The 18,843-nt window shown below is 39.3% G+C and overlaps 1 protein-coding gene across 1 annotated transcript in view; it reads left to right on the top strand.

Annotated features, from left to right (window-relative positions):
* HPS3 (HPS3 biogenesis of lysosomal organelles complex 2 subunit 1) overlaps positions 1–18,843 on the top strand; it is a 603,825-nt gene that overhangs the window by 101,955 nt on the left and 483,027 nt on the right. The window contains exons 8-9 of the mRNA XM_044070618.1: positions 4,109–4,223; positions 9,077–9,258. Coding sequence (XP_043926553.1) covers positions 4,109–4,223; positions 9,077–9,258 — 297 coding nt within the window. The remainder of the gene's footprint in view (positions 1–4,108; positions 4,224–9,076; positions 9,259–18,843) is intronic.

The following is an 18,843-nucleotide window of genomic DNA, read 5'->3' as shown; positions in this document are numbered from 1 at the left end:
AGCAAACTTACCCCTGGTTTGGCACCTATGTCTATAATGGAGAGGAGCAGCCTGTGAGTGCTTGATGTGTACAATTCTATATTTTAACTGTAAAATTCCTTAGAGTATTTTCACATGCTAAATTTGGTAATTTTGGGGTAAGCTTGTTTAGGCTTAAAAATTTTTTTGGGCCAATAGCCTAGTAAACACATGTGAACCTGTAAAGTTATTCCTTGAAGATGCATAAAAATAATAAAAGGTGAACAAAGCTTTTAAGTCCATCTGTTTCTCAATGCATCTAATTACTGTACTGCACTACTCAATTTATACTCACCGTTTAACCAATTATCTAATAGAGCAGTTAAAAAATAAATTAATGTTACCATCGTATGAGAGGACTATTATTTATTTATTTATTTATTTATTTATTTACATTTGTTAACCAGGAGAGACCGACTAGACACAGGTCCGTTTTCAGCGGAGGCCCGGGGAGAAAAGCTCCACATTAAGTATTATTTTCATTATACAGTTAAAAAAAACATAGCATTTAAATATAGACATTAGTCCAGTTAAGGACGCAAGACAAGAAGAAAACAGATGTAAAACAGCTGTAGAGCACAGTACATTTTTAAAATATGGTGACATACTAAACATGGTTAAAATGTAGTTGTAGAAAATTTGAAAAGAATAACTAGTGTCAGATTGTATGATAAATATTGAACAACAACAGATGACTAGTAAAGATTCTTGTTTACTGTCTAAAGGTGCAGAAAAAAACATTATGCTGTCCACACTGGATTGCAATTCATCTACCAGAAAAAAATGCAGGTGAGATTGAGAGATCCTTCAGAAGCCAGATAAAGAGGGAGAGGTGGCAATATAGGTCTGCAGACCAGAGACCATTGTACCATGAACAGGTAGAAGACAAACATTCTTTAATTAATTCATCTGAATTATTATTTATTTGGTACTAAGTAAAGGAATTATGTTTGTTTCATCTGTAAGTGGGAATATTCATGAACCCCTAACTGAATTTATTTACATTTGCAAATGTAGAAGTAATATTCCTCTCATCTGATTGTAACATTAGTGTATTTTTAATTGTTTAAATTGTTGTGTAGTGTGACACAGCAATTAGATGCATTGAGAAAGAACTGGACTCCAAGGCTTTGCTCACTTTTTATTATTTTGAGTCTTCAAATAAGGTTTTCTTGGCGGTTAGTGCTTCCTGTTTGTGTTTTTGGGGCTTCCTGTACAGAGTCAAAAGAGATCTTTAACCGAGTTCCTATGTTAAACAAAATGTTAGTGTGTGAGCACATCCTTGGTCTGTAGCAGTACAGTTTGCAAAGTGGGGAGGGGGTAACACTTCAGTCCCAGTGTTACACCAATCTGTTCAAGGTTCTATGTATAGTCATTCAGAGACTCATCATAAAGCTTATTCAAAATTCCATAGGGCCTATTATCTGTTAAATATGGAATAGTACAAGTTTCTTAAGGAGAGATCTTACTTCTCTTGACATTGACTTGGATCTGAATGGATTTGTTAAGGGAAGATCTTTCCCTTTTGAATCTCGTGACATTCTTTGATGAGGATTGTACTTGACAAAGGGATGTCAGTGCTTGCTGCTTGCAGTATTCCATGTAAGGGAGTAGCTGACAAATTAAATTCATGGAATGTAAATCCATATATAGTGCAGTGGATGAAACACTAGTTGTGCAGCAGTGTACAGCAAATCAGGGGTAAGGGTTTACCTGGCCATCCAGTGGGGGTTACCACTGGTGTACTGTAGGGCTGTGTACTGGACCGCTTATTTCTATGCTTTTCTTCCTAGGTATATAAGAGGAAAATGTACTTTGGATAATCAGATATGATGAGGACTGTAAACTATGTAACATAGTCACTTCTGTAAAAGATGTTAAAATTTTCCTAGATGGTATATAAAAATACTGTCCTGGTACAGTAATAATAACCTTGTGATTAATGCCAGTAAATGCAGCACCATAAGACTTGGCAAACAGGATGTAAATTATAGTTAAAAAAAAATAAATGGCCAAGTTGTAATAAAATGCCACTATCATTAAAGGTCTAAGGATAATGAAAGACAACGATTTAAAATTTAACCAGAGTGCATTTACCAAAGTCAGAAAGGAGTCTTCTGTAGCACATCTAATTCTAAAGGGTATGTCTAATCTTGTCATTGAGAACACTGTGCCACTTAAAACTTTGCAGGTGTGACCCATTATTTAATGTAGTGCCTCGTTCTGAAGTCTTCAATTAAGCCAGCTGAAACAAGTTGAAATTATACAAAGACTCCTTACTAGAAGATGAAATGAATAATTAACATGAGCAATGCAGAAGGGATTCAGGAAATGTCATTACATTGTGCCCTTTAGGGGATTTAGGGCTGGTGTCTGTCTGTCTGTCTGCAAGTAATATTTGATTCACTCCTGTTTGAAAGGATTTCGAATGTCCTGCTGTAGGACTGTATAACAGATTTTGAAAACCCATTATTAAAAATGAGTATTGATTATAGAAAAATTCTCAGTTCCACTCTGAGATGACTTTCATGACTGTAGAATAAGCTTTCCTTTACATTCAGAAAAAGTTACTCATTAACTTCCTTCAGAATTTAACTAGATAAGTATCCTGGAAGTAGACTGTATCAACTCGGGATTATGGCACTTAGACTAGGACTTCAATATGCCATAAGCTTGGCATTCAAACCTGTCGACCTATTATAATGCGGAAAGAAAGTATCTTATGGGTCATTGCACAGAAAGAAGATGTTGGTAGTATTTAAATATCTAGGAAATTATTGTGAAAACAAGAAAGCTTTCATTGTGTATATAAATTGTGTTTTGTAGACAGTATATTCCCATTGAGGTATTTTATATAAAATAGTATCTTTATAAAAATAAATAAAAAAAAAGTTGTACCAAATGGGTAGACCCATGGAAATATTTTCATTTTGCCTGAGGAGTCTGGAGTATAGTTCGATTGTAATTTGCAGTTCTTGTGAAGGGTGTTTCACAATTTGATGATTTGCTGTAATGAATTTATAAAATATAATTGCAGATGCCATTTGCTACACATCTCTATGTTTTGTGTTAGGAGAAATCAATTGCTGTAGAGGTTTAGTAGTTTAGCATATCATACTGTGCTGGTTGATAGTATTGTATATTTACTTTATCATTCACTGGTATATCATTTAGAATGGTTTTGATGTTGAAGATTATTATTTTTCTTTATGATAGTTCATTCAGAAGTTTGAGAGATCTAGAATATTGTTATCCTACATGTTTTCCAAAGCATTGTCTGACACAAAGTTTAGTACAGATTCTTGTGTTTGATTTAGCTAAGAGATTGTTCTAAAATGATCTGTCCAGACTTAAAGCTTGTAGATTGGATAAAATTCATGCAGGATGATTACCTTTCTATCCAGTGTTATAGAAATTTCACTTTGAGGTTGGTATTGTGAGAGTAGATGACTCAAACCTTGGGAATAGTTGTTGTGGTCGTCACTCTGTTTAACAGTGGTCTTCTGCACTGTTCTTACTTCATACCTTTATGGCTGGAGTAGTGATTTGAACTCTAAGTGTAATCCTTCCTTTGATGTCCTTCTCCTATGTGTTTGTTTTCATTGGTTAATGGTTCTGCAGGATCTTCTCTCTCTCTCCCTTTTATATGCCTGTCATCTTTCATAGCAAAGTAACAAACCTGCTGCTTCTTTTTCTTCATTTTTTTGGTACATTTCCTGTTTCTGTTGTCTTATACTTTGGGTTCCCTTATTGTGTCTAGATCTTTGTTTTCTTTTTGTGCAGTGGACTTAACTGAGATAGAGTGAAAGTTGAAAACTGTTACTAGTCACCTTTAAAATGTCACTTGTTTGGAGAGTCCTTTATGCATTTCCTATCCTGCATCATAAAATATTGGAATTTTCCCCCTCTCTTCATCAGGTAAGTTCAGTACTTTCCTGGGTAGGCCCTGAGATATGACAAATGAGAAAGATTCAATGACCACCAACACAGTTGTGAATTGATATTATGCAGTTAGATCTTTATCAGAAACAATCCCATTTGTCTAAGTTCATCGAAAAGGTAAACCATATGTTGTCTTATTGCTTTGTAGATCTGGAAAGAGTAGCAGTCCTGTCAGGAAACCAAAGATTTCAGTAGAAGCTGAAGCAGCATGGAACCTGTATGTTATCAACACTGTCACAGCATTTAAGTTGTATAAGGAAATGGTAAGTATTTGCTTCTTGTTTAAACTACAAAAAATCTACAAGCTGAGCTGTACTGTTCAGTACAGAAGTGATTTCTAGTAGTACATGACCTGCTGTGTACTAGTGACCTTCTTCCCTGTTGTAAATCCATTGGAAGTCACAGCATTATGCTAAATATGACATAGGTTCATAGGAGAGGTCCAAAGAGGCACTCTGCTTAACATGTTATTCCAGAGTCTGGGTCTCTTTGTTTATTGTGATGGGTTTGACATGGCCTTGTATTAGGGCATCTGCTTTAGGGAGGCCCTTCCAGTTGTTGCAGATGTCTTGAGAGGTATACCAAATGGGGCATTGTATTCTATAATGGGTCTAATGAGGGATGCGTGATGAGGTGTGCCACATTGACTGTTGTGGTGGGTGAGACCACTGTCCACCTGTGTCTAAGTCTCTTATCACACTTTCTGTGTTTAGTGTACTGCCACCTATATGGTAATTCATGGATACATGGCATTGAGCTTGAGCCCATGGCTCTGTATCCACATCATTTGGGTGCAAACTTTGTTAGCCAGAGTCCCTTAGTGTTGACCTGTAAAGTAGATGCCAAACAAGGCCCCAGGACTGAACTGGTACTCCACTTGTCACTTGTCTGGAGCTGGATTTGGAGTCGGCTACTTTTACAGTGTGGGTTCTATCAGTAAGCCATTTAGCAACCCATTGGGTGACATAGGGATTAATGCCCAACTTAGTAAGTTTATCTATGATTCCAGAGTGGGGATGGTGTCAAAGGCCTTGGCAAGGTCTAGTGTGGACCACCTTACCCTTGTCCACTCTGGAGACTGATTCAAAGAAGTCAATCCAGTGTTTGAAGGTTGCCAATGTCTTGTTTATAAGTTCCATGATAATGGCCTTGCAGATAAGGCTTGTCATCCCCTGTGGATTGGGATAACTATATGACACTTAGGTGAGGTGCCAGTTCATATTGTAGTTCATGTAGTCATCTGGTCCCATGGATGACCTGTGATTACTGGAATTTGGCAATCTTCCAGTATTGAGATGGGCCATTTAGGGGGATATTGGCAATATCCTTCGGATCAGTATATTTACTGTTTTAGCTCAGAGCACATTTAGATTCTTGACATAATTATAGAATGCTTTGTGGTTGTCTTTGGAATCTTTGGCAATTTTATTTGCTTTGGAGGATTTTATGAGGCATCTCAGTTTCTTACTGAGGCTAGTAAGGGGAGTTTTTTGCATCCTGGGATTTTCCTCTTTTCTGCAAAAGTTTCTTCCTTTTGTTGTAAAGTTTGTTTATGTTTTGAACCCATGAAGTACAAAGGCAAAAAGAGAAGCTTTTCTTTAAAAATAAAAATCAGAATATGTAGTACAGTGTTAAATGTTGGCCCATCTGCAAGTTACATTACGTGGCTTTGTTTACTGAGCCAAAAAATGCATTTCTTCTCTCTACATTTACTTGCTGTGTGACTCTGAGCAAGTCACTTAACTAGAGAATTCTCCTGCATTCATAGGTTCATAGATAAGTACAAGGCTAGCTGTCTTTGTGAGACATTTTAAGCTTAGCCAGTCTCTTTTTGTGCTTGAAATAATCTAACGAATTTGGTTATAGATTGGCCTCACCCAGTCTGTGGTCAGTAACTATGTATTACCCCTAATGAGAATAACTTGGGTCATACCATAGATAATTTGAGAGGACCCATGCATGGATAAAGCATTTAGGAGCTGCCTATATCCATTAGTAATATAGGGGGCAGTCTTATCAGGATCAAAGGATCATAGGAAGTTACTAGACTATTGGCTCTGAAGACGTTATAAATTGTTATAAACAATTTAGTCCACGTGCCAAATCAGCACCCGATGCTCCTGTCCAGCAGGGACACAGGTGGAATCCCAGGGATGTATTTTCTGTTCCTCAGCCAGTTATCCAGGTTGCGCTTAAAAAGCGTTAATGAGGTACTCTGCTTGATGTGAAGCGGGAGTCTATTCCACAGAAGGGGGGGTTTCTGGGACACAAATCTGTCCCGCTAACAAGTCCTGTTGATGTCACAGACCAAATTGAGGTTGCGCATGTGGATTACTCGAGTGGAGCTTGACTTGTGGATATTCAGCAGTTCCATCAAGGTGTGGTCTGAGATACTTTATTGTAGTTACTTCTCTTGAAATCTCCTTGGACACAGTTGTGCTGACTTCTGCTCACTGACCATTTTGCCTAAGCTATATAACAAGGTAATGACATCATGACGTGGATTTGCTTGTCTTGTCTTTTTTTTTAATTCTTCTAGCAGATATATCTGGCAGAACATTAAAGGTAGAATAAAATTACTGGAGTATTTGCTGCTGACAGCATATCTTCCATTTTTTGTAATACAGCTGCCTGAATAGTGTGGTATGATGGACCCCTGACTACACCCCAGACAACCGCAGTTTGGTTATTGACCAAGGCAATGGAGAACCCACTAATAAAGAGAGGAATGACAAGGTTTTGCCTCTCTGGAGGAAGGGATAGTAAGGTCTATTTTGGATGCATGTTTTACAGTATGGATTCCATGAAAGAGACCAGAAGCATAGGAGGCTGGGCTCCTGAGGTTTGCATAACTCACGGAGATGGAAGATCACCCTAGCACCATTCATTTCTCTAATATGTTTTGCTTTCTCTGGCATGCAGGGCTATAGTGTGATAGCCAGTCTGACCTGTTCCTCTCCTCAGTTCAGGAAGTGATACTAGCCATGGTAACTTAGACCCACATGACAGAGGGTCCTGTCTGGATACTGCCACTCAGCTAAACATGAGCCCAGTGGAAAACAGAACATAGGAAACATGTAGTGGATCAGAAGGTAGTAGAAAGTGGCAAAAAAATGAAAAGAAATGGTCAATAAATAAATAAATAGATAGACTTTCAGACATAATGATAGATATTAAGTTTATCTGACAGCATGCCAGGCCCTACGCTTAATAGTGCTGCATGTTGACATTGTAGCAAACCCTTTACATTTTTCCCATTGTGCTTCACATTGGCTTACTATTGTAACACATATAAAAAGTACATCAGGTAGTGCATGTTGAGAAATTAGTCAAAGCAAGAATATCAGATATATTGGATTAAAGAGCTGAGGTTCTAGCTCTTATGTGTATAGGTGTAATGGAGTAAATTTACTGTTTTATTCGGTTAAAATAATTAAACAAACATGCATTGTCATTTTTCACTGGGGTCCCAGTTGTGCACTTCATCTACTAACTCATGGTTTAGCATGCTTTCCTTGGTACTTGCATTAAAATTGTTTCCCCTTATTCTGTATAAACATGGATGTATCTAGTGGAAGAACACAAGGCTTATTACAGTGTCAGTTGTTTTAGCTGAACCAGCTCGTATTGTGGTATTTGGTATTCATACTGTCACATAAAGTTAATTTTTAAAGTCGTGGTGGTGCATTGGAAATCCTAACAGTGGTTCCTTAAAGAGAAATAAAATAGATTATAAATGAATGAAACAGCCATTGGTAGCAGTCTTCCTTTAAACTTTCGAATAGTTTTTAGTGCAGTGCCAGATGACCTAATTTGGAGGACTGTGAAGTTGTTAGGATTCACCTTTTCAAGCTCTTGAAGTTTAGTCCATTTGCCAAGTCAGCTGACTCTTTAACAGCACTTTTACCTTGGTGGGAAAAGTTTTCTTTCTTGCTACTGAAAACTAATGAAATTAGTGGATGGTGCCTAATTTTTCACAGGTGCTGTAATGATGGTATCTTCCAAGTGGAAGTAAGCAAATTCCTTTCAACTTGGTAGCTTTGGCAGTGTATATATAGGATTTATATTAGATCAGCGAATGCTTAAAAAAGTGAACGCTGATTGATGTTCGACCTTATGTAAGCGAAAGCTTACAATCTCGGAACTGTCAGATCAGCAATTTTTTTCCTAGGGAAAAAAATCTCTGATCCAAAACACATACACACAACACAAGCACACCAAGCAAACAAAAATCCACACACATACACCTAAAATCTGACACCTAACCGTACACTAAACTATGCACACACCACTAACTATCCACTTACCGTAACCCAAACCCTAAACCTAAGGTCCGTCACTATCGCACACTCACCTCACCCGCTCCCTAACCCTAACTCACCTAAACCCGCCCTATCCCTTACTTCCACACAGTCGCACACATACCTAACCCGAGCCCTAACCCTGACTCACCTAACCCACCCTAACACTCTCATCCACACAATCGCACACTTACCTGAATCCGGCCCGTAACTTTCCACCACAGCACTGAAAATACCGAAGCAACAGAAACGGACAACCAAATTCTTTCCCTAGGAAAAAATTTGGGTTTCTTTTGCTTCGATATTTTGAAAATTCACTTAAATAAGGTCGATCAATCAGCGTTCGCTTGTTTAAGCATTCACTGATCTAATATAGAACCTATATATATATATATATATATATATATATATCTATATATATATATATATATATATATATATATATATATATATATATATATATATATATATATATATATATATATATATATATATATATATATATATATATATATATATATATGTATATATATCTATATATATCTATATATATATATATATATATATATATATATATCTATATATATATATATATATATACATATATATATATATATATATACATATATATATATATACGTGTGTATTATACTTAACTGTGTTTGTTCCGTGGACTTAATGTCTTTTCCATTGTTTATATGTAGTGCTTTCATGGTACTTTGTCTGACCTCTGCACAGTGATTGTGTAACAATAAGTGATGTTTGTTAGGATGCTTTCTTATGTCGCATCATACCAAGTCACTGTTTTGTTTTAGGTGGAATATAGTAAGCGGTATCAGGCAAACATGACTAAGAGTTGCATCCATTTGTTAAATGAAGCTCACCTTCTGCTGAGAGGAGCTCTCATGGACCATCGTTTGACAGACCCTGCTGAGAAGAAAAAGTTATTGGCTGCATTCAAAGATAGCTGTGCAGAGTTAGGAGACTGTTTCAGCAGGTAAGTGTGGGAGGCAGAGTCTTGACACAAAGTGTGTAAACTGACTTACAGACATTTTTTTTACTCAGAGGCTTGTTATTTTGCTTGCTTTAAAAGTACTTCCCTTTGTATTTACAGAAATAAAGTTACATTGTGCTTCCTGCACATTACTGTGTTTCTCCATCCCCATTATTTTTCCCCTAATCTGTGACCCTTTAGAATTTTTACCCTTTAATTTACCAAGACCTTCCAAATACTTTGAATACCTAGGAAGGCATTGCGGGGTCCATTTAGGATACCAAATCTATACAAACCCTGGGAAGTGCTGAGGTACTTAACACAAAATTTACATGGGGTAACATTTATAATGTGCTAACAGTAAACATTTCTTTAGTAGGATGTAGGGATCAAATTAGCACACTGAGAGCTAGCATACTTATGCAGCTTAAGGTTTTGTATCTTCAGTGTTTTACTCTTGATAAGTCCTCTATTATACAGTTTCTGCTGACTATTGCTTTCTCTGGGGTGAGGCAAAATTGCTATTTCTTTTTGGTCTGTAATTATTCATCGAATGATAAAAACATCAAACGGCATTACGCTGTTATTATTCATGGAAACCTCCTCATGTGGAGGGCTGCACCCCCTACCTCCGCTAATTATGTAAACAAGCTCTGCGATCACACTACAGTGGTGAAAGGGTAATTTCTTTATCCTGTCTGTAATGCGATCTTAATCAGAATGACTCGATGAACGGCATGTTTGACTATGTATGCCATTTGATGCTTTGTTTTTCGATGGTAGACATTTATCCATTTCTTTTATGTCTTTGTCAAGCATTCAGCATTTTGTACTTCACTAATTCTCTCTAAATTTTGTTGGAGTTCTTTCTTGGATGGTGTCAGAAAGATCCTTTTGATTTGTTATATCTGCCTCCACTGTACTACTTTTCATATTTATTTATTTATTTATAGCATTTGTTAAGTGGGTGATTCCCGTTTTCATCGGAGACCTGGGGAGAAAATCTTCAACAAGTAATATTAGACCCAGTTATATATATAAGACACTTTACAGTTGAATACAAGATTATAGGTAAGAAGCTGTAATACAAAGACAATACTAAGTAAGAATAACAAGTAGCATGAGAAATTCCAGAATACAGAAAAATACAGCTACAAATACCGTCACAGCAGTAATCATGAGCTTAACAATGAGAGGATTTCTATAATACAGGAGTACAAATAACAGTGAAACTAATATATATGAAAAGTTGTGTACAATGAGGTATTAGCAGAGAGAGACACACAGTAGTAATTGGATTGCGAGATGAACAGAGGTTCAGGTGCATCTATATCCAGCAGAGCAGTAGCAAGTTGTAGTATGGAAAAAGATAGGGAAGGAGATGAAAGCAGTTAGTGAGCCTGGAAGAATTAGCCTGGAGATTGGCAGGAGCAGAGTCGGTGATTGGCTAGGTAGAGTTTTAAGAGTTTTTTGTATTCCTGATAATTAGGGTTTTTTGTGATGGCTGAGGAAGTGTGTTCCATAATTTGGCATTTTTGTTAGAATAGAGGGAGTCACCATGTTTGTTTTGGGAGCAGGTGACTTGTAGCATTAGTTTATCTAATGAGCTGAGGGACCTAAGATTAACACAAGGTTGGAAAGAGCAGGGAGATTGTTGGTTTGGTGGACTATTTTGTGTGCCATGGTGAGCTGATTGAGGGATAACAGGTTAGGGAGTTTGAGCCAGTTGAGCTGAGAGAGAGCAGTGCAATGGTGGGCCCTGTATGGGAGATTAATGTCAAATATGGCAATTATGTTGTAACAAAATTCAAGGTTATTGAGGTCAGACCTGCGCAGATTTGTGAATATCTGAGAGCCGTAGAGGAGTATAGAAAGCAGATGTGACTGAGCAGTGGCCAGCTTACCACTGTGGGTTAGGAAATATTTTGCCCTATAGAGGGTGCCAAGTTTGATATGAACTTTTTTGATTGTCAGAGAAATATGTTTGTCGAATTTTGGATTTTCATCTATTGTGACACCTAGAAATTTAGTTTGGTTAGTAGGGTCTATCTTGGTACCATTTGAGGAGATAATTGAGAGATGGGGCTGGCTTGGAATGGATTTCTTGTTATTGAAGACTATTACCTTAGTTTTGTTTGGGTTTAGAATGAGTTGGTGTTCAGAGAGGTGTTTTTCTATGTCTTGACAGGAAGCTTGCATTTTTACTTACAATACTTGGGTGAGGGGGCTGAGCAGATTAGTGTTGCATCATCTTCATATTGGACAATGGAGGTTAGCTTTGTTGCAGAGCTGAGGTTATTTGTAAATATGCTAAAGAGGAGAGGGCCAAGTATGGAACCTTGGAGTATGCTGACAGAGATAGGGAGCAGGAGAGATAGGTTGCCTTCCCATTTTGTAACTTGCTGGTGATTGTAAAGATAGCTATGGAACCAGGAAATGGATGAGGAATTTAGGCCATAGGATGAGAGCTTGTTAAGTAGCAGCTGGTGAGAAACAGTGTCAGAAGCTTTGGACATATCAAGAAAGATAGAGAAGACGAGTTGGCCTTTGTTTAAGAGATTATGAATGGTGGTGAAAGACAATAGGCAGTGCTGGTACAATGCTTAGGTCTAAAGCTGTGTTGGGAACTGGATAATATGTTGTGAGTAAGGAAGTGGTTGAGGAGTTGATTGTGGATGCACTTTTCTAGGATTTTTGCAAGGGGGGAAAGTATGGCTATGGGATGGTAGTTTGTGAGTTCTCTGGATGAACCACCTTTGTGAAGGGGAATGATGTGGGATATTTCCGTAGAGTTGGGATGTATTGTTCTGAAATGGATCTATTAATCAGGATAGATGTAGGGTAGGCAAGGGAAGGAGCATCAATTTTAAGAAAATCATTTGGCAGTAGGCCAGCTGCGAGACAGCCGGGTTTTAGCTTGAATAGGAGTATTTTTATGTAACTGGTTTGGATGGGGGTGAAAGTGAAGGGGTAGGGATAATCAGGAGAAGGAGAGGGAAGGTAAGAGGTTTGGTAGGTTGGTCATTTAGCAGAGTGGTTTTAGTATGTACAAAATGAGAGTTGAATTGAGTAGCAACAGGGTCAGTATTATTTGGGGTGACTGGAGCAGGACTAGAGGAGTGACCAAGGCTTAAGAGATAATTAATGCTTTGCCATAATTTTTTGAGGGTTGTTTAGGTGTGTCTGTTGACAGGTCAGGAAGTAATCTTGTTTATCTTTCCTGATTTGTTTTTTAGCTTGATTTCTTAGCTGCTGATATGTAGACAGGTTTGTTTTGTCTCTGGTAGCGTGGTAGGCTGCCCAGGCTTTGTCTCTGCCTTTTAGTAGCAGTTTGGTGTCTGTGGTTAGCCAAGGTAGGTGTTTGGCTTTTGGCTGGATTTGTCTTGTGGGAGCAAGATTATTGAATATACTAAGGAAGGTACTGTTCAAGTACTGAACTGCTAGGTCTAGTTGGATTTTTTTAAGTGGTGCCCAGTTGCATTGTTGAAGTAAGTGATTAAATGAGGAGGGGGAGAAGTTTTTTTTGCTACGGATGTATTTGTATAAAATGTTGCATTGCAAATGGGCATGTTTTCTGTATAGGAACGTAGGAGTATGGTCACTGAGGGAGTCTGGTAGGCAGCCTACTATGTAACCAAGGTTGGGTTTATTGATCAGTATCCAGTCAAGTGTTGACTGTTGCTTGATATGCTTGTCTATACGAGTTTAACAGGTTATGGTTTGGGTGAAGTTGAATAGGTTTAGGAAGTTAGAGGGGTTGTTGGATGAACAGGAGTGCCAGTCTAGGTTGAAGTCACCAAGAATAATAGTTTCTTGACTGAAATTGCTAGATGCCCAAGAGAGAAGACTTTCAGTGGTATGGAGGTTGCTGCCAGGAGGGAGGTAGGTGGCTATGATAACTATTGATTTATTGGAGTTAATTTCAAGTCGAGTCATCAGGCTTTCGGAGTTGGGTAGGTCAGGAGGAGCACAGTTTAGTTGTACAACCTTGAGAGTGTTTTTGAAAATAATGGCGACTCCACCACCTCTTTTGTTTAATCTGTCTCATCCAATGATGTTATATCCAGTTGTGGTAGCTTCTAAATCTTTGATGTGGGGCTGTAAGTAGGTTTCAGTAATCACAGCTATGTCTGATGAGTAGGTGACTAGGGCAGCATGAAATTCACTAGCTTTTTTTAATATGCTGTGGAGATTGAAGTTAGTAAAGAGCAAGTCAGAATTAGAGGTGTTAGAAAGAGGTGGGTAGGGGTGGGAGTGTTTAGTAGATTGAATAGGATACATTGGGGTGACAGGTGGGGATGATAGATGGCAAGGTGAGAGGTCGTTGCGGGGACCAGGGTTGGGATGTATACCAGCATGTAGTTTGGTTTGTTTTAGAGAGTGCAATAAGAGATGTCTAAGTTTGGTAATTAATTTGTGATATTTGAGTGTGGAGACTTGGTGTAGCAAGTGTGTATGTGTTTCAGAGGCTGGTGAAGAGTGGTGGAGTTGCTATAAAGTTGTGGGCTAATGTTGGTGTAAGTGTGGGTGTGATGGAGATGGGAGCATAGAGGAAGTGTTGGTGAGTTGGTGAGCGACAGTGTTTGATGTGGTAGGACTTGAGGGAGGTAGCACTATAGGTTAGGTAAAGAAAGTGGAGTAGAACTAAACTGGCTAATAGGGAGTAGTAGAAATTCATGATGAGGGTAAAGAGGTGTATTGTACAGCTGAATGAAGGAGGAGGGATAGAGTGGATTGAAGGGGGAGTGTTAGTACTATGTGAAGGAGGGGGTGGAGTTGGGCAGGTTTAACAGGTGTCAGTTGAGGATAGGCTGAAGGTGGAGGGGTGTGGTTAGGTTAGGTATAAATGTAATGAGGCCAGGGGTGGGAGGGAATGGGGGTAGGTTATAGCAGCGGAGTGAGCCTGGAGCGGGAAGCTCCAGAATTTAGTGAACCAATAAAGAGAAAATCTATCTCCAACTTGGACACAGCAGGTTAGTATAGTAAGGTAGGGAGAGAGTTGAACACCGGGAGGGGAAAGTGGGCTAGGAAGTTACAGTACAAAAAGACTGGGAGGGGGAAAGCTGAGTCTATCAGTGGCAGAAAGTAGCTGAAATTACATTGTGTAACTATGCAGGGCTACCTAGTTGTTAATGTCTACAGTTTTTTAATCTATTGACATTATGGAAACTGGTTAAGGGTGCAGAGCTTATAGTAAGTGAGGCAGAACAGAGTGACTAAGTGGAGGTGCTCGAGAGTACCTAGCAGCATGCTCTCTTATAGCTAGCCTGTTAGAAGTATGACTGCTTAAAATAAGGGAGACATGCAAAATATCACTCAGGTGGGTCTGTGTTCTGTTTCCTTGGGTGGTAAAAACCCGGGTGCTGTTGGTAGAAGACTAAATCCTCAGTAGCGGCGACATCACTTACTGCAAAGGGTATAGACTAAAGAAGAAGAATATGGAGAAGTAATGAGTAAAAGGTGCAGCAGAGTTAAATGCAGATAAATATGCAGAGAAAAAAATGTGCAAGAACAATTATAACCTAGATATTCACTGGTGTGTTACAGGCACACAAATATAATGCATTTACCCAGAATAACGTATAAGATAGTAGTAGCTTATATGACTAATTTACTACACTCGTGAACAAGCGTTAAGCACGTAATGTGACTTCAGCAGTTCCATGACATGATTAGGTACCTCACCAATGAGACATCATTACATTGTGAATATTTATGCAGGTTAACATTTACATAGGATCATTCTACCATAAAAATGCAGTAATACATTTACAAAGGATTCATCTACCTAAAAAATGCAGTAATACACTAAATAACTGGCTGTACATTTCTACTACCTTACAAATGCAGTAAACATTTACTTGGGATTCTTCTACCTTAATATGCAGTAATACACTAGATAACTGGCTGTACAAGTCTTCTACCTTAGAAATGCAGTAATAAACTAGATAAATGGCTGTACAATTTAGCGACAGTATGATAAACACCAGCTGAAATATTCATGTAGTGAGCAATAGCTTTCCGCTTAGCATGGATATGAAGTTAGGCACATTAACGCTCATTAACAGTTGCTGGTTGTTACAAGTGAAAGGCAGTATGGACCCCGTATTAGACAGCTCTTAAAATGCATAAAGAGGTTCACTGCCTGCTCTTAATAGATGTTTCTGCTTTTTGCATTGAGATACAGTTGCATTAATTATACAGTAGTAGTAAAGCTCGGCAACCAGGTGCCTTGCCATTAGTAATGGCAGAAGAATGTATCACAAGAAACTGTACAGCTGTAGATGAAATCTTTAACTACAATCAATGTCAGGATTGTGCATGATGCTTAAATAACAATTATTTATGGAGTATAATGCAGAAAATGCTCAGAAAATAACATTTACCTACTGGAGAGCTTGCTGTAGGGGAAACATTTGGCACCTTGTGTATGTACTATTTAAAAATGGCGCCTGTGAATTCCACGGAGTTAAGTAAACTGTGAAAGGGGAAATGCAGTTTGGGGAGGGGGAGGCTACAGTGGGGCAGGAGGTTGATACGTCATCACATGCTTTGCTCTAGGTCTTAGTCAGATCTATAAGGCAGAATTTAGTGAACCAGTCAAGAGTAAAACTATCTCCAACCTGGACACAGCAGGTAAGTATAGTAGGGTAGGGAGAGAGTTGAACTAGCTAGGAAGTTAGAGTGTGAAAAGACTGGGGGGTGGGAGCTGAGTCTGTCAGTATCAGAAAGTAGCTGAAATTATGTTGTGTGACTATGCAGGGCTACCTAAATGTTAATGTCTACAATTCTTTAATCTGTTGACCTTATGAAAATGGGTTAAGGTTGTAGAGCTTATAGTAAGTGAGGCAGAACAGAGTGACTCAGTGGAGGTGCCTGAGGGTCCCTAGCAGCATGCTCTCTTGTAGCTAGTCTGTTAGAAGTATAACTGCTTAAAATAAGAGATGTTTAAAATATCACTCAGGTGGGTTTGTGTTCTCTTTCTTTGGATGATAAAAAACCTGAGCGGTGTTGGTAGAAGGCTAAACTCTCTGTAGGGGTGGCATCACTTACTGCAGAGGGTATGGAAAAATATCACTCAGGTGGGTCTGTGTTCTCTTTCTTTGGCTAATAAAAACCAGGGCGCTGTTGGTAGAAGGCTAAATCCTCTGTAGAGGCAGTGTCACTTACTGCAGAGGGTATGGATTGTGCAAGGCAAGTTGGAGCAAGTAGCCAGATTCATAGAAATCTCCTTCTGTGTGTCAGCTGGACTATACATCTGTCAATGCTCACAAGCCATAGGCAATAGGCTGGTCTTCTTGTTGGAGCACTGCTTCTAGGTCTTTCTGAATTTCAGTTACTTGTTAGATAGCTGGCAAGGCTATATCATAATACTTAAAGGGAGGGTGTCAAACATGCAGCTTTCAGAACACTTTTTTTGTTTTCCTCACCAAAATTTAGTTTAAGTGCTAACAGTGAGACCCACATCATTGAATCTTTACTTTCTTGCTTCCTTTTTGTGCAAATGCACTGATGTTCTTCGTGTTTCACTGTTGCAGTCATCACATTTGGGTTATCTACTTGCAGTAGCCCTCAGTCGGCCTGATTATCAAAGTCCTGGGTCCTGCGTCGGTTGCTGTCTCATCTTCCATGACGTCAGGTAGTCAGGGGTATAAAGCATACAGCCGATGCCATTACATCAATCTTTCTTGCCGTGTGGTGCCCAAAGCAGAAGCAGTTCGCAAGTGCCGGTCGGCCAACTCCTGAAATTTTCGTTTACGAGTTTCAGAACCGAAGTCTTCAACTAAGCTAATTACCCCGTTGGGGAACCTCTTTCTTGCTCTAAACCGATGTCAGTAAAGATTAACAATTGTATTTCATTGTATTGATTTTCATTCGTACTGCATTCCTTGCTTAGGCCCAGACAACGATGTACCTTGTTGTCGGTTTTGTGCCTTATTCAAACCTCAAACTATTCGTCATCGGTTTATTTACACTTCTAAATATTTTGGTACTCGGTTCAATTATCCAGAAATGGCTTTGGTAAGCCACCCGACTACCGACATTCCAAAAAAGCGCAAAGATAAAGACAGAGACAGACTGCATAGGTCCAAAGCTGCCGACAACGCTTCTCCTAAGCTAGTCGCCAGTTCGCCGGTACTCAGTGATGTGCTTTTGCAGCCCCTGATACCCACTACTTCAGATTCACAGGCTTCTACTGAGAGACCCCATTCGGAGTCCGGTATGCCGCGAGATGCTTCTTCAACTGTGGAACCTGTGGATGTCTCTACCTTAGATGGGTCCGCAGCCATTGTGCAGGCACCGGCTTCTGAGGGTGTATTCAGGCCTACTGACTTGCATATTAAACCAACGCCATCTTCTTCAAGGCCTAAAACTCGATCCATGTCTAGAAAACCTATGCCCAGACCGCATGGTCAGGCCCCTATGCCTAAAAAACAAATGATAAGAATGGCTGAAGACCTTATTACTCTAATCAGGGGAAGCCACCCTTCCACCTCTAAGAGACCTAGGACTGATTTTCCTTCTGATTCTTCTGATCATGACTCTGAAATTTCTGTTTCCTCTGATGACCAGGATTTACCCTTTGTCTACCTGTGAGGATTCTGATGCAGAGTACTCCATTCCCACTGCTTCCCCTCCAGAGGATTTCTCTTTTGGTGAAACGTTGCATACTCTTAGGAAGCATTTTCGCGGGGAAAGCCAGGATTACTCTGACTCCAAAAAGAGGCTTAGGGATTTTTTACTCCTGCCCCAACACAGATCTTTAGCTATCCCTCCTGTACTGGACATTGTTGATGATGCCTTCTCGGAATCTAGCCTGGCCCCTGACTCTTTACCTCCTGCTCCCAGAAAACCTGATAGGTATTACAGGGTTCCTGACTCTCACAAGTTCCTCTTTAAAAATCCTACTGCGGATCCTGAGACCATTTCACAGGGACCCAAGGGCATTAAGGCCACTGCTGCCCAAAATCCTACCCCCTCTGATAGAGATTCCAGGGCGCTGGATAGATGGGGTTAGAAGGTATCCACTTCTGCAACCTTGGCCATTAGGGCCTTAAACTGCCAGTTTCATATGTTAAAGTATCAGCAGCATATTATTGGACTGCTTAAACAGAAAATTATGTTGATTCCTGACTGTGCTGAAAATAAAGATTTACAGGATTTAATGCATTTTGCTGAACAAGTTGGAAAACATACTTTGCAATGTGGTTTTGATTCATTAGAGGCATCTTGCAGGGCTGCTGTCACTGGGTCTGTACGTAGAAGGCATGCTTGGCTTAAGGAGCAATCTTTGCCAGATCATGTTAAAGCTAAATTGCTGGATGCTCCCTTAAACCAAGACCACCCGTTTGGCAACAAAGCAGAAGAAGTACTTAAAAAGATGGAGGAAAAAGCTAAATCTATGCAAATTGTTAAAGATTTCCTGCAAGTGCAGCCTCCCAGATTTAGTAGGCATTGGCCCTCTAAGAATTGTTCCTTTCCTGCCTCTTCCAGGCCTTCTCAGTCCAAACCCAGAACCAGCATAAGACCCAGGCTTCAGTCCCAAGGTACTCTCAGGACTAAGCAGTGGGGGGCTCCCACTTTCAA

This window comes from Protopterus annectens, chromosome 4.part1 (genome assembly GCF_019279795.1).
Source record: "Protopterus annectens isolate FY-2018-M chromosome 4.part1, PAN1.0, whole genome shotgun sequence".
NCBI classification, from domain to species: Eukaryota; Metazoa; Chordata; order Ceratodontiformes; family Protopteridae; genus Protopterus; species Protopterus annectens.
This window is presented reverse-complemented; position numbering and strand designations above follow the sequence as displayed.